At 52.7% G+C, this 13030-nt stretch overlaps 1 protein-coding gene across 1 annotated transcript; it reads right to left on the bottom strand.

The window, feature by feature from the left end:
• Positions 1–276: 276 nt before the first annotated feature.
• Positions 277–12638, bottom strand: PTGES (prostaglandin E synthase). The gene is made up of 3 exons (XM_060102641.1): positions 12358–12638; positions 8916–8998; positions 277–851 (listed from the first exon to the last, which is right to left on the bottom strand). The coding sequence occupies exons 1-3, from the start codon at positions 12484–12486 to the stop codon at positions 602–604; spliced, it is 462 nt and encodes a 153-aa protein (XP_059958624.1). The 5' UTR covers positions 12487–12638; the 3' UTR covers positions 277–601.
• Positions 12639–13030: the final 392 nt, after the last annotated feature.

Below are 13030 nucleotides of genomic sequence, written 5' to 3'. Positions count from 1 at the left end.
GGTCGACCTTACTGTGGGCCCTTCCCGTCGGCACCTGTGCCAAAGAGAGAAGGATCCAGCAAAGGAATGTGGCACAGGGAACTGTCAACAGGGCACAAAGGAACACAACCCTTCTCCCACCGTGAGAGAAACTCCTACCCTGCCGGTCCTGGGCCCTCCCCTAGAGGGAACTGCCAGTGGGCCTCAGGCCCCGCCATTGTTGGGGCTCACAGGAACTTTCTAAAAATGCAGACGCCCAGGCTCCCCTCTAGACCAGCTAAATCAGAATCTCTGGGGTGGAGGTGAGAAGTCCTTATTTATTACAGCCCTGGATTCAGAGGGTCGTTAGGTTCAGAAACCGGAACTGAGTCTCTGCTCGCCCTTCCCAGACTTGGGGAGGAAGAGGGAGGGATATTTTTCATGCTCTGTTCTTTAAGTGGAAGGATTTTCTATCATTCGTGACAACCGGTCTCTAAACAGTTCCAATCGGTGGCTTCACCCAGGAATCCAGCTGGTTGCCAGGAAACCAGGCTCCGGGGCCTATCACAATCTCAGAGGGGCACCTGGTCTCCCGGTGGCTCGTGGCCAGGGGTCTGGCGGCCGAGGAAGTGTCAGCGGCTGGTCACAGGTGGTGAGCTGCTTCCCAGACAATCTGCAGGGCCATGGAGGCGCAGGGGAGCTGGGCCAGGGTGTAGGCCAGAGAGCGGGTGGGCGCCCGCAGCTTCCCCAGGTAGGCCACGGTGTGCACCATGCGGCCCAGGAAGACGACCAGGAAGTGCATCCAGGCAACGAAGGGGTCAGGCCCCAAGAAGGAGTAGACGAAGCCCAGGAACAGGAAAGGGTAGATGGTCTCCATGTCATTCCGGTGGGCTCTGGGAAGGCAAGGGGGTGCAGTCAGCCAGGAGTCGGCTTTGAGAATGTCCTGGAAGCTGAGACCCTCCGCCCCGAAAGGCCCCACACCCCTGGGGACCATCTCGGGGGTACCAGACTCACATCCATCATTGCCAAGACAAGGAGATACCCCAGAGGCAGGGGCGACGGTGACTCCAAGCTTGTTCCTGTGAGCGGCTCAGAAAGTGAAGTCCTGTTAGCAGACCGGGAGCCACGCAGGGCTGCTGGTTGGTTTTCTTACCGACCCCAGGGCTCGCCAAGATGCAGCCTCTGCCATGGTCTCCCCTATCTTCCCCTCTGGCCTTGGACACCAGGCAGGAAACGTGGGGCTCAGTGGGGTTGAGTGAGAGCCGGGGTGGAGCCTAGGTCTGCCTCCAGCCCCTGCTCTTTTATTTATTTTTTTAATTTTGGCCACGCCGCATGGCTTGCAGGATCTCAGTTCCCTGACCAGGAATTGAACCCGGGCCACAGTAGTGAAAGCGCCAAATCCTAACCACTAGACCACCAGGAAACTCCCCGGCCCGTGCTCTTTACCACCAAGGCAGGGCTTTTCTGAGGCCGTCCTCCTTCCAAATGCAGGTTCCTGGGCTCTCCCCAGCGGGATGGGCTAAGAACATGCATCTGAAATCCACACCTGGCTCTGTCTTATTCTGCCCCTAAATCTAAGCAAACCCTTCCTCCTCTCAGGGATAATAAGAATGACTTGCACTCACTGGAGCCAGCCAATCGCCGGACAGCAGCGAAGCCCTGTTTTATCCGCGCTATCCTGCTTCTTTCTTTGTTTAAAATAGTCAAGTGTGTGAGTATATGTGGTGGTGGTGGGGAGGGGCGGCTGTGTATAACCCTGCCATAAAAAAATGACCAACAAAGAAAACTCATCCACTTTTGCTAAGAGTTGGTTCACATTTTCCATGACTCTTGCTAATGGGCAGCTTCCTCTGTGGAGGGTGGGGAGGTCAAGTCCCATAAATTAGAGACTGAGCAAATGACCAAAGCCAGAGATGGCGTGTTGGAGGCGCAAATAAACAGGAACGCGTTGCCTGGGCCGTGACCTCCCCCAAGGACAGGGCACATGTGTGAGGCATGAGGACGCTTCTAGAACTGAAGCCCCTTCTCCAAGCCTTCCAGCTGGAGTGCATTTCACCAACGCTGCACCAACGGGCCAAGCCCAGCCCAGCCCAGCAGCCCCTGTATGGGGACCTGCCGCAGAGTCCTCCTCTTCCCTGCCACTTGCAAGGACCTCAGGCAAGGGCCAGGGTATGTGGATGCTAGGAATTGGGCAGGGCAGAGAGGAGGAGCACTTAGCAACCCAGGGCTGCAGGGGTCTCTGTGGCATGACTAGGGTGGGTGTAGTCAGGGAAGGAGACATTGTACTGAAGCCTGAATGATGAGGGGCCATCTGTGCAGGGGAAGAACTCTCCAGGGAGAAGGATGGGCATGTGCAAAGGCCCTGAGGTGGGAATGAGCATTGCGTGTTCGAGGCTCAGAAAAGTGACCCATGTGGCTGGAGTGTGGCACATAAGAGGGAGTGAGACCGGATAAGAGGGGGAGAGGGGCCTCATGAAGCAGGGTAAGGGGTCTGGAATTCAATCTGAGTGTACAAAAGCTCCCGTAAACCCAGCAGGGCCTGGATCTTAGGTCCAACTCAGGACACGGCAGTTGCTGTCTATGTCCGCATAACCTGGAGCCAACATGAGTCTTCCTTCTCCTTTATTCCCAAAGCTTGACCTTGGGACGCAGCCCCAGGGAAAGAAAGTCTACAGCAGGGCAGGTCTCACCAGCTGGGGGAAATACCGCCGGATGTCCATGTGAGAGAAGCAGGCCCTGGCCGGATCTTGGCTACAGGGATGAACAGGGGGAACCTGAGAACTGGGGCCATTTCAATTCCTCAATCGAGCAAGTGTCTTACCTTACTGGGGAAGAGGCAGGAACTGTTGCTCTAAAATCACCCCATGCTATGGAGACAAATCTGTGTGCACCAGCATCCCCTCACATGCTATGAGACAGACACCTGGGAAAACCTATTTGACGTTGTCAGTGTGTCCTAGAATGTGGTCTTCCTCCCACAGGTGGACTCATGAGATGGTGCCAGCTGGGAGTATTTCTGTCATGTTGTATATTTCTCGGAACGTTTCAGAAAAAGGGTAACTAGCGTGTGAAACCCATTCAATGAGACACTTCTCCTTAAAGTATGTATTTACGTTCTAAGAGTGAGTCACTGTTTAGAAAGCTGTTAAGAGGATTGTTGGCCAAACCCCAAAGCACAGGTGAGGGAAAGTAGTCGGGGGACACCAGGCAGAGAAGAGGCGTAAAGGTGGGAGGGGCAGCCCTACCTCCTGCCTCCAGCAACTGGGACTAGAGGATTCAGAGGTCACCTTTGAGGGAGGAGAGGTGGCTGGGAGCTGAGAAAGCCCCTCAGCCCCTGGGGTGCCCAGTCCCCACCCCCAGTACATTGAAAACTGCAATGGGGCCCCCACGAAGCCACAAGTGGTGCCAAGGACAGGCATGATGCCAAGAAAACTCATTCCTCTCCTCCCCGCCATCCCTACCCCAGGATCCGAATCAAGAGACATGGAGGGAGTCACGTACCAGAGAGATGCTTGGGCAAAATGTGTCATTCCACTAATAAGCAGTTTTTTAAGGTAAAAGGCACTCAGAGCAAATTCCTGCTAGACTGGACTTGCATGGCTTCCTGCAGCATTAGGCCTGCCTCTCCCGTCAACAGACACTGCAGCACCGGCTGCATTTTACTGCATCAGGTGACAGGACTGCGGAGAGAGCCCTACAGTTCCCCCCAGGCCTCCTGGGCAGGGACAGCTGCTGGCAGCCCCGCTAGCTCTCTCCTCTCCCCTCCCCAGGCTCTCCATCTGCACAGGTGATTTCCTTGAATTCAGGTTTGATATGAGATGAAGCCTGCTTAGTTTTAAAGGCAGGTTATAAAATAGAGTTAAACCGCGTTCTTTTTTTTTTTTCGGTACGCGGGCCTCTCACTGTTGTGGCCTCTCCCGTTGCGGAGCACAGGCTCCGGATGCGCAGGCTCAGCGGCCACGGATCATGGGCCCAGCCACTCCGCGGCATGTGGGATCCCCCTGGATCGGGGCACGAACCTGTGTCCCCTGCATCGGCAGGCGGACTCTCAACCACTGCGCCACCAGGGAAGCCCAAACCGCATTCTTGAAAGGAGAGCAGAGCCCATATCAGATGGCCTGGGCTCAATGGCAGCTTAGCCATCAGGAGCGATGTGGCCTTGGCAAACCTGCTTCTTCCTCTATAGATGCTAGTACCGCCCTTGGAAGCCTATATTGGGAGGCAGAGTGGGTTGGTTCCTATAAAGTGCTTAGAACACTGCCTGGCACGGGTTAGGTTTGCCCCAATTTAGCTGCCATCTTCTTTGTCATCGTCACCATCACCACCAGCCCTGTCCTGGACATGATTGTTAAAGCTCATTTCAGCTCTTGGTTTTGCCAGACTCCCAGCGCCCTCAGATGCCCAGGCCAAATGAACGAACATTTTATGGTGCGAGGCTGCTAGCCTCGCACCTCTCCAAGGGTGCTCGTTAGACCCCTGGCCTCAGGCAAGTCTCTGTCTCTGGACCTCTGTTCACCATCCACAAAATAATGTGTTTGGATGGGGTCTTAAAAGACTTCTAGGGCTGAGATTTTGTGACCCAATCTCCTGACAAACCAGTTCGCTGAGATTAAGTCTCCACACCACATTCCAAATAATCAGAAATATCCCAAAGTTTGGGTCAAGTGTTTGTCTTCCTTCCTCGGGACCACTCAGAGACACACCCCCCCACCGGCCCCACTGAAGTTGTATTCACATAAACTCAGAATCTGGCCCAAACATACATTGCCGGGAGACTTCGTTAGGTATCACTAAAAGGATGTGGCTGGGTTTCATCATTTTCCTTGAAACCTGGTTCCTGACCTCTCCCAGAGCTGGGCTCACATTTGGGTTCCAGCCTGTGCTAATCTGCAAGGCAGATCTGTGCTCCAAGAACTGAGACCAAAGTGCTTTCCTGTTTGTGCAGAAGGCGGCCCTGGTTGCACTAAAACCTCTGGTCTAATATTTAACTCACTTTTGCTTCCAGGGCATCTCCTGTCAGGTTCCAGCCAGTTCTCCGGTAGCGGATGGCAGGATGTGTGATGCTCTGCACCCTCGAGGTTCCATGATGTTATGTAAAGTCAGCAGGAGCCCTGGGGCCCCAGGAACCCCCAGGTCTGGCATAGTAAGCCCCAGTAAATAACAGTACATGGCAGGTCACCAATAACACTCACTGAATGAATATAAGACATTATTACCTAAGAGGTGCTCAAAAAGTGTTGAATTGCGGGGCTTCCCTGGTGGTGCACTGGTTGAGAGTCTGCCTGCCGATGCAGGGGACACGGGTTCGTGCCCTGGTCCGGGAAGATCCCACATGCCGCGGAGTGGCTGGACCCGTGATCCATGGCCGCTGAGCCTGCGCGTCCGGAGCCTGTGCTCCGCAACGGGAGAGGCCACAACAGTGAGAGGCCCGTGTACAGCAAAAATAAATAAATAAATAAATGATTTTTTTTTAAAGTGCCAAATTGGGCACTATTTACGATAGTCAGGTCATGGAAGCAACCTAAATGCTCATCAATGGACGAATGGATAAACAAGATGTGGTACATATATACAATGGAATATTACTCAGTCATAAAAAGGGATGAAATTGGGTCATTTGTAGATACGTGGATGGATCTAGAGACTGTCCTACAGAGTGAAGTAAGTCAGAAAGAGAAAAACAAATATCATATATTAACGCATATATGTGGAACCTAGAAAAATGGTACAGATGAACCGGTTGGCAGGGCAGAAATAGAGACACAGATGTAGAGAACAAACGTATGGACGCCAAGGGGGGAAAGCGGCGGGGGTGGGTGGTGGTGGTGGATGAATTGGGAGATTGAGATTGACATGTATACACTAATATGTATAAAATGGATAACTAATAAGAACCTGCTGTATAAAAAATAAATAGAATAAAATTCAGGGATCTCCCTGGTGACGCAGTGGTTAAGAATCTGCCTACCAATGCAGGGGACACGGGTTCGAGCCCTGGTCCGGGAAGATCCCACATGCTGTGGAGCAGCTAAGCCCGTGCGCCACAACTACTGAGCCCGTGCACCTACAGCCCATGCTCCGCAACAAGAGAAGACACCGCAATGAGAAGCCCATGCACTGCATCAAAGAGTAGCCCCCGCTCGCTGCAACTAGAGAAAACCCACGTGCAGCAATGAAGACCCAACGCAGCCATAAATAAATAAATAAATAGATAGATAGATGGATAGATAGATAGATAGAATCCACCTGCCAATGCAGGGGACACAGGTTCGAGCCCTGGTCCAGGAAGATCCCACATGCCGTGGAGCAGCTAAGCCCATGCACCACAACTACTGAGCCCGTGCACCTAGAGCCCGTGCTCCACAACAAGAGAAGCCACTGCAATGAGAAGCCCGTGCACCACAACGAAGAGTAGCCCCCACTCACCGCAACTAGAGAAAGCCCACACGCAGCAACGAGGACCCAACACAGCCAAAAATAATAATAATAATAAATTAATTAATTAATTAATTTAAAAAAATAAAAGAAAAGTGTTGAATTGGGGAATTCCCTGGTGGTCCAGTGGTTAAGACTGGGGTGTTTTCATTGCCAGGGGGGCCCGGGTTTTATCCCTGGTTGGGGAACTAAGATCCCACAAGTTATGTGGTACAGCCAAAAAAAAAAAAATGCTGAAAATTGAATTTCAGTTATTTGAGTATCAGCACTGTAGATGACATGTCCTTTTGTTCAGAAATGAGAATTGTATTGGGTGGGTGTAGACATCATGGCACCACACAGGTGTGTGGTCTCTCCCTGGCATGGTTGCAGCCAATAAAAACAAAGCGTTCATGACCCTATGTAACCACCCCTGTGCCACAAGTGACACAAGTTTTGCTACACAGACCTCTCACCCCTTGGGAGAAGCCGCACACTCCTCTGGGTGGCTGCTCTGAGCTGGCTTAGCAACCGGCTGCCCTGCTACTCATCACATCCTTCTCCACTGGCCAGGAGAGTCATGCCAACCAGGTGGCATGAGGGTGAGGCTTTTGTTCACCAAAGTACAACGAGTGCTTAGCACAGTAGCTAGCACATAGTCAGTGCTCGTTGAACATTGAATGAACGGATAGATGGATGGATGGATGGACCTCGTAAGGAGGACTATATACTGTAGTTACATTAGAAAGGATGAAAGAGCAATGAATTTCACTTTCTACATTACACATTTCTGTAATTTTTAAAAACCACAAGTACGTGTTATGTTCAATGGCCAAGAAAAATAAAAGAATCTCTATTATTTATACTACTTGGTCCCACCCATTTCTGCCGGTGATTCATGGGAATGTGACAAGAACTAGGTGAGGGCTTGTGTCTTTCTCACTCCTATCCAGCTACCCATCCTCCCCAGACCCATCCCATGCCTGCTGACAACCCCCATCCCCTGGGAGCGCTTCCTCCTGGTTCTCCAGCCCATCGGTGTAAAACAGCAGAGAGGAAACTGCCAAAATACCCACCACTGAGACTGGCTACGTGAAATTAACATTTAGTCTCTGATGGAATTTTACACAGCCTTTATTTATTTATTTATTTATTTATGGCCCCCACATGTGGCTTGTGGATCTCAGTTCCCTGATCAGGGATTGCACCTGGGCCACGTCAGTGAAAGCGCCGAGTCCCAACCACTGCACCGCCAGGGAACTCCCTCTACATCCCTTTTTAAGAATCACTTTTCGAGTAGTCATTACTGACATGGAAAGTGCTTATGAAATAATTAACTGAAAAAAAAATCAGAACGCCCAGTTGGGTGTACAATGCACACCTAGTATTACGAAAAATATTTAGACAAACGACAAAGAGGAGATAGATGAACATGTTAACGGTGACTAGAATTGTGAGTGGTTTTCCCCTTTTTGCTCTATGTATTTTCAATATTAACCAAATTGCTTGCAATGGATAGTTCTGAGTTTTATAATAAGAAAAATTGCTTTTGATTGACTGGGGGATGCTAAGCATATGAAAAAATGTTCAACTTCACTCAGAAATGCAAAGTAGGGAATTCCCTGCCAGTCCAGTGGTTTGGACTCCGTGCTCGCACTGCTGAGGGCCTGAGTTCAATCTCTGGTCAGGGAACTAAAATCCCATAAGCTGCACAGCACAGCCAAAAAAAAAAAAAAAGGAAATGCAAAGTAAAACTGAAATGTGATGTACATTTTCACCCATCATGTTGGCAAGAGTCCACCCAAAAGTGGATACAGAGTTAGCAGGGTCGGAGATACATCTCACACACCAGTTGTGGGACTAGATTTGTGTACCATTTGACAGTATTTCTTACCATTTTATTGCAACCTGCCGTTTTGCTCACACTGACGCACAAAGGAAAGTGAAAGAAGTTTTGATGCACTCTGTTCATAACACAGAAAGACTTAGAACAGCCTAAATGCCATCGGAGGGTAAGTGGTTGGGTCAGCTACAGACCATCTATTTAATAGAGAAATGATGTAAATACTACAGTGCCGATGTAATGAACGAGGCCCCTCTATGGGCTGATATAAAACAATTTCTGTTATGTGAAAAAAGGACAGTATAAATCAGTGGGTAAAGAGTGATCCTTTGGGAGTAAAAAGGAAAAAGCATAGCGTGTGTGTTGTAAATGCAGGAAAAGTGTCTCGGAGAAGATGCATAAGACATTGGTAACAGCACTGGCCTCTGGTGAGCAGATCTGGGCAGGACCTGCAGGTCAGAGGTGGGAGAGAGACTGAAATTGCACTGAATAGCCTTTTCTAACTTTGTCATCCTGAGCCACAGGTACATATTACTTTTCCACGAGTAACTAGAAATTAAATTAATAAATAAATGAAAACAGTCTAAGAGGATCTGGAAAGCAGAAGACCTAGGCCCCCTGGGCATCCTCCAAGCCCCCATGTTCAGAAGAGGGCCCGAAAGGACAGGCTGTGATCAGGCTGAGGGCCAGTGGTACTTGCCTGAGACAACGTTCCACATCCGGGTCGCTCCGGCAATACTGGAGGCCTCCGTGTCTCTGAGCATCCTCAGGGTTGGCAAAAGCCTGGATGGAATACATCAGCTGAGAATTACTGTTCATGAGATGGACGGCCCAGTCGACTAGTCTGCGGCGATGCAGGCACATACGTGTCCATTCACCAGCATCCATGAACTCTTACTGTGTGCGAAGTGCTGGGCACTCACCGTGAACAAGGCTGCTATGGATTAAATGTTTCTGTCCCTGCAAATTTCCTATGTTGAAGCCTAACCCCCAGTGTGATGCTTTGAAGGAGGCAGTTAGGTCATAAGGGTGGAGCTCTCTTGAATGAGATTAGCACTCTTATAAGAAGACCCCAAAGAGCTGCCTCGCCCCTTTGCCATGTGAGGACCCAGCAAGAACGTAGCCATCTACGGACCAGAAAGTAGGCCCTCATCAGACACCACCTCTGCCGGTTCCTTGACCTTGGACTTCCCAGCTTCCAGAACTGTGAGAAATAAATTTTTGTTGCTGATAAGCCACCCAGTCTCTGGCATTTTGTTGTATAGCAGCCTGAAAAGACTAAGAAAAAGGCCCTCCTATCTCTGCTCTTGTGAAGCTCAGAGTGTAATGAGGGAATTGCCAATGAACCAGGGAAGACCAGGCGGTGAGTGTTAAGAAACAGAAGACTGGGTTTGCTTTGAGAAAGTTCACAGGAGACCCAACCAAGGCTGGGGATCAGAGAAGGCTTCGCTGAGGCAGTGACAGTAAAGCTGAGGCTTGAAGGATGCATCAACATTAACCAGAAGAAGGGAGGGTTATAACAATAGCATACGGAACAGCATGTGCAAAGGCCCTGGGGTCAGAAGAAGAGCATGTATGAAGAATGAAAAACCAGCATGACTGGAGCATAGACAGCAAGGGACAGAGTTCCAAGATAAAGTTGCAGGGGTCAGCAGGGGTCCTGGAGGCAGGACCCTAAGAATTTAAACTTTGAACTAAGAGCAATAAGAGGGTCTTGACAGGTCCCGGTGAGAAACTCAGCTCCACACCGACTAACTGCAGGTTTCTGAACTTCCCTGGGTCTCAGCTTCCTCATCTGTGAATTCCAGATCAAATGAGGTTCATCTACCACACGAAGAGCAAAGGAGAGAAGTGGAGACGCCCCAGCACAGCGCCAGGAGGGCGCTCCCTCGGTGAATTGTCAGTGCAAAACAGGGACTTGAGGTCACACTCAGGTCATTGGAGGTCACACCCAACGCTCTTGCTGCCCTGTTCCCTGCGGGCATCCAGCCAGCCAGCCCCACCAACCCCACAGCAAACCTGAATCTCTGTAGCACGTCTTCTAAATTGCAGATCCTGCTGTTTCTGATTCATGAGCCCTTGAGATACCTGTCCCCAAGTGCTGGGGTTTTTTTTGTCCTGCCTGGTGGGTCTGCCCCTGCTCCAGCCCAGAGGTGAATGCAGCGCTTGTCACGATCAAGAATCCCCAACGCCCAGAATTCTTCTCTGCTGGCCCTTAAGTCATGGAATCACCAATTCTGATGGCCCTGCAGAGTCCGTGGGCCTGTGACACCTTTCACAGGGTCTCGGCATTCAGTGGGCAGCTGTCTTGGGTGTCCACAGTCCATGGGTTTGCTCACCCCTGAAGACAGCATGAATACAAGTTGGCCTGGCCAGGAGCCAGCGGCAGTGCAGATGGGATAAAGCCCCAGCGTCAGAAGCATAAGCCCTGCCTCTAGCCGGGGCCAGGGCCGGGACTCGGGATGCACTCCCACCAAGAGATCTACGGCCTGTCATGTCAATTCCAATTGTTAATAAGTAATGAAGACTAACACTGGTGGGGCATTTGCTCCGTGCCAGGCGCTGTATTCTCCTGGCACTGCTGTGACCATCCTCAGTTTACAAACAAGGAAATCAAGCTCTCAGACTTGCCCATGGTCCCAAGGCTAATGGGTGGAGGAGCCAGAGCCCGCATCTGTCACCTCCCCAGGCATCCGTCACCTCCCCACGGTGTGGCTCCCCCAGCTCCTCCCCGACTGACTGAATGAGAGGGAAATTTCTAGTGTAGGGAGAACCTGAGACAGCCCAAGGGGAGGTTTCCTTCTGCCACTCCCTACTGACCCGGCAGACAGACACCCCAACAGGTTTGCCTCTTCCTTCCCTAATTGCCATTAAAGAAAAGCTCTGGGCCCTGCACGGCCCTGGTGAGAACCCCATCCCCACAATGGCAGGGTGTGGGCTTCAGAGCTGGGCACCTGGGCTCAAATCCTCTTGTGTGGCCTTCACAAGAGATGTCTCCTCTTTGAGTTCAGGTTCCTCAAGTGGATGACAAGCTGAATACGGCCCCACCCCGCGGTGATGGGGAGGTGGTGGGGATTAAACGCTCCATAGAAGGATTCAATGGGTGACCGCAGCTGTCCCCGCTGGGTGCCTGTATCTTGCATCCCAGGATGCGCCGGGGCAGGGAGAAGTCAGCTTGATCCGTGTGCCTCTGCTTTGGGAGTTCTTTCACCTGGGGAGCTGCCCTGCCTTCAGTCCTGCCCGTACCTGCTGAGCCCTGCTGGTGAGCAACTTTCCTCTCCCCAGTGTCCACCCCCCGCATGGCACGACGTGGGAGCCGGCCTTGGCCTTGCCTTGGAACTGGACAAAGGGGCACGGTCGGAAACAACTCTTCTCTGAAATACCTGGGGGGGATAATCAGCGGTACCCCTGGGCTTCTCTATGTCTAATAGGACGGCTGCTGCCGCTTTCCTGGCTCTGGCTGCCCCGCGGGCTAGCGGCCGCCCTGGAACAGGTCCACCCGCCCCCCTGCTCCCCCCTCCCCCCGCCCGCCCCCACCGGCTCAGATCTTGGCGTCTTTATTGCTGTTTTGGCTCCAGGACTCGGACTGGCGGGTCGGTGGGGGAAATTCCTCCCCGAGCACTTCAGCGAAGCCTGGCTGAGACCTGGTCTCTGGAGGGAGGCTGCGGTGGGTTTGGGAGCGACCTTGCCGGGCGAGCTGGGAATTTCCACTTAAAGGCTTCTCTGGGCTCCTGTTCTGCCGGTTCCCACCCCACCCAAACGTCAGATCTCCGGTGCGGGAAGCCGCCAGGTCGGACGGAGGCTGAAAGCTGCCTCACTCCACCCTCTGGGACCTGCTTCTCTCGGAGCCGCCGGCAGAGCTCAGTGGGACTCGTGGAGTCTTGCTGTGCCGAGAAAACTCACCTGGTGGCACAGCAAATGGTAAATGCTCTTAAAACAGAGGAAAAGGAGGTGCGGGCCCCGCTGAAACCAAGGGCCGCAGAGAAGCCATCCCAAAGGGCTGGGAGAGGCACCTGGTCCCGAGCCCGCTCGCTCAAACTCTGGCCCCGAAAACATCTGGGCCAAGGGTCCCGTCCCCAACCTTCCCGGCGGCGGGAGAAGGGAGCGCACGCAGGGCTGGGGTCCCCGAGGGCGGCGCGTACCTTCTTCCGAAGCCTCACTTGGCCCGTGATGATGGCCACCACGTACATCTTGATGACGAGCAGCGTGCTGCACAGCAGGAAGGCCGGGAGCACCCGGCCGCTCATCAGCTCCAGGCCGGGGGGAGGCATCTCGGCGGTGGCAGCAGCGGCGGCAGCTCCGGGAAAGAGAGCGAGCGGCTGCGAGCTCGGGCGCGTGGCTCCGTCTCCGAGAGGAGGGAGGGGCGGGGAGAGCACACGGGAGGCTTGTCTGCGCTCGGCACCCGCCCACCTCCCAGCAGCCGCAACTTCTGCCCCCAGATGCTGGGAGAAGCAGAGAGCCAGGGGGGGTCCCGATCGGGCCCCGGGCCCCGCCCCACCCCTCCCTGGCAAATCCTTAAACACTTTCTAATCAGTTTCCTCAATCTGTCAAGTCGGGGGTGTATGGCAGTGCCTGTCTTCAGGGCGTGCAACAAAGCCAGGAGCCTGGCAGGACTTCCACAGGTGGCAGAGTCACGGATCTGTGGCCACCGCCCTGAGGGTCAGGGTGTGAGAACCAAGCTATCTGTCCCCACATTCAGCCTGGACACTTGAGCCACAGCCAGACCTACACTGATGTGACTTTGCTGAATAGTGCTCCCCCCGCCACACCCCCAAAGATGTCTACATCCCAATCTCCAGAGCCTGTGAATATATT

The sequence above is a fragment of the Mesoplodon densirostris genome, chromosome 6, assembly GCF_025265405.1.
Source record: "Mesoplodon densirostris isolate mMesDen1 chromosome 6, mMesDen1 primary haplotype, whole genome shotgun sequence".
In the NCBI taxonomy this organism is placed as follows: Eukaryota; Metazoa; Chordata; class Mammalia; order Artiodactyla; family Ziphiidae; genus Mesoplodon; species Mesoplodon densirostris.
Note: the sequence above shows the minus strand (reverse complement) of the source record. Positions and strands in the feature narration are given on the sequence as shown.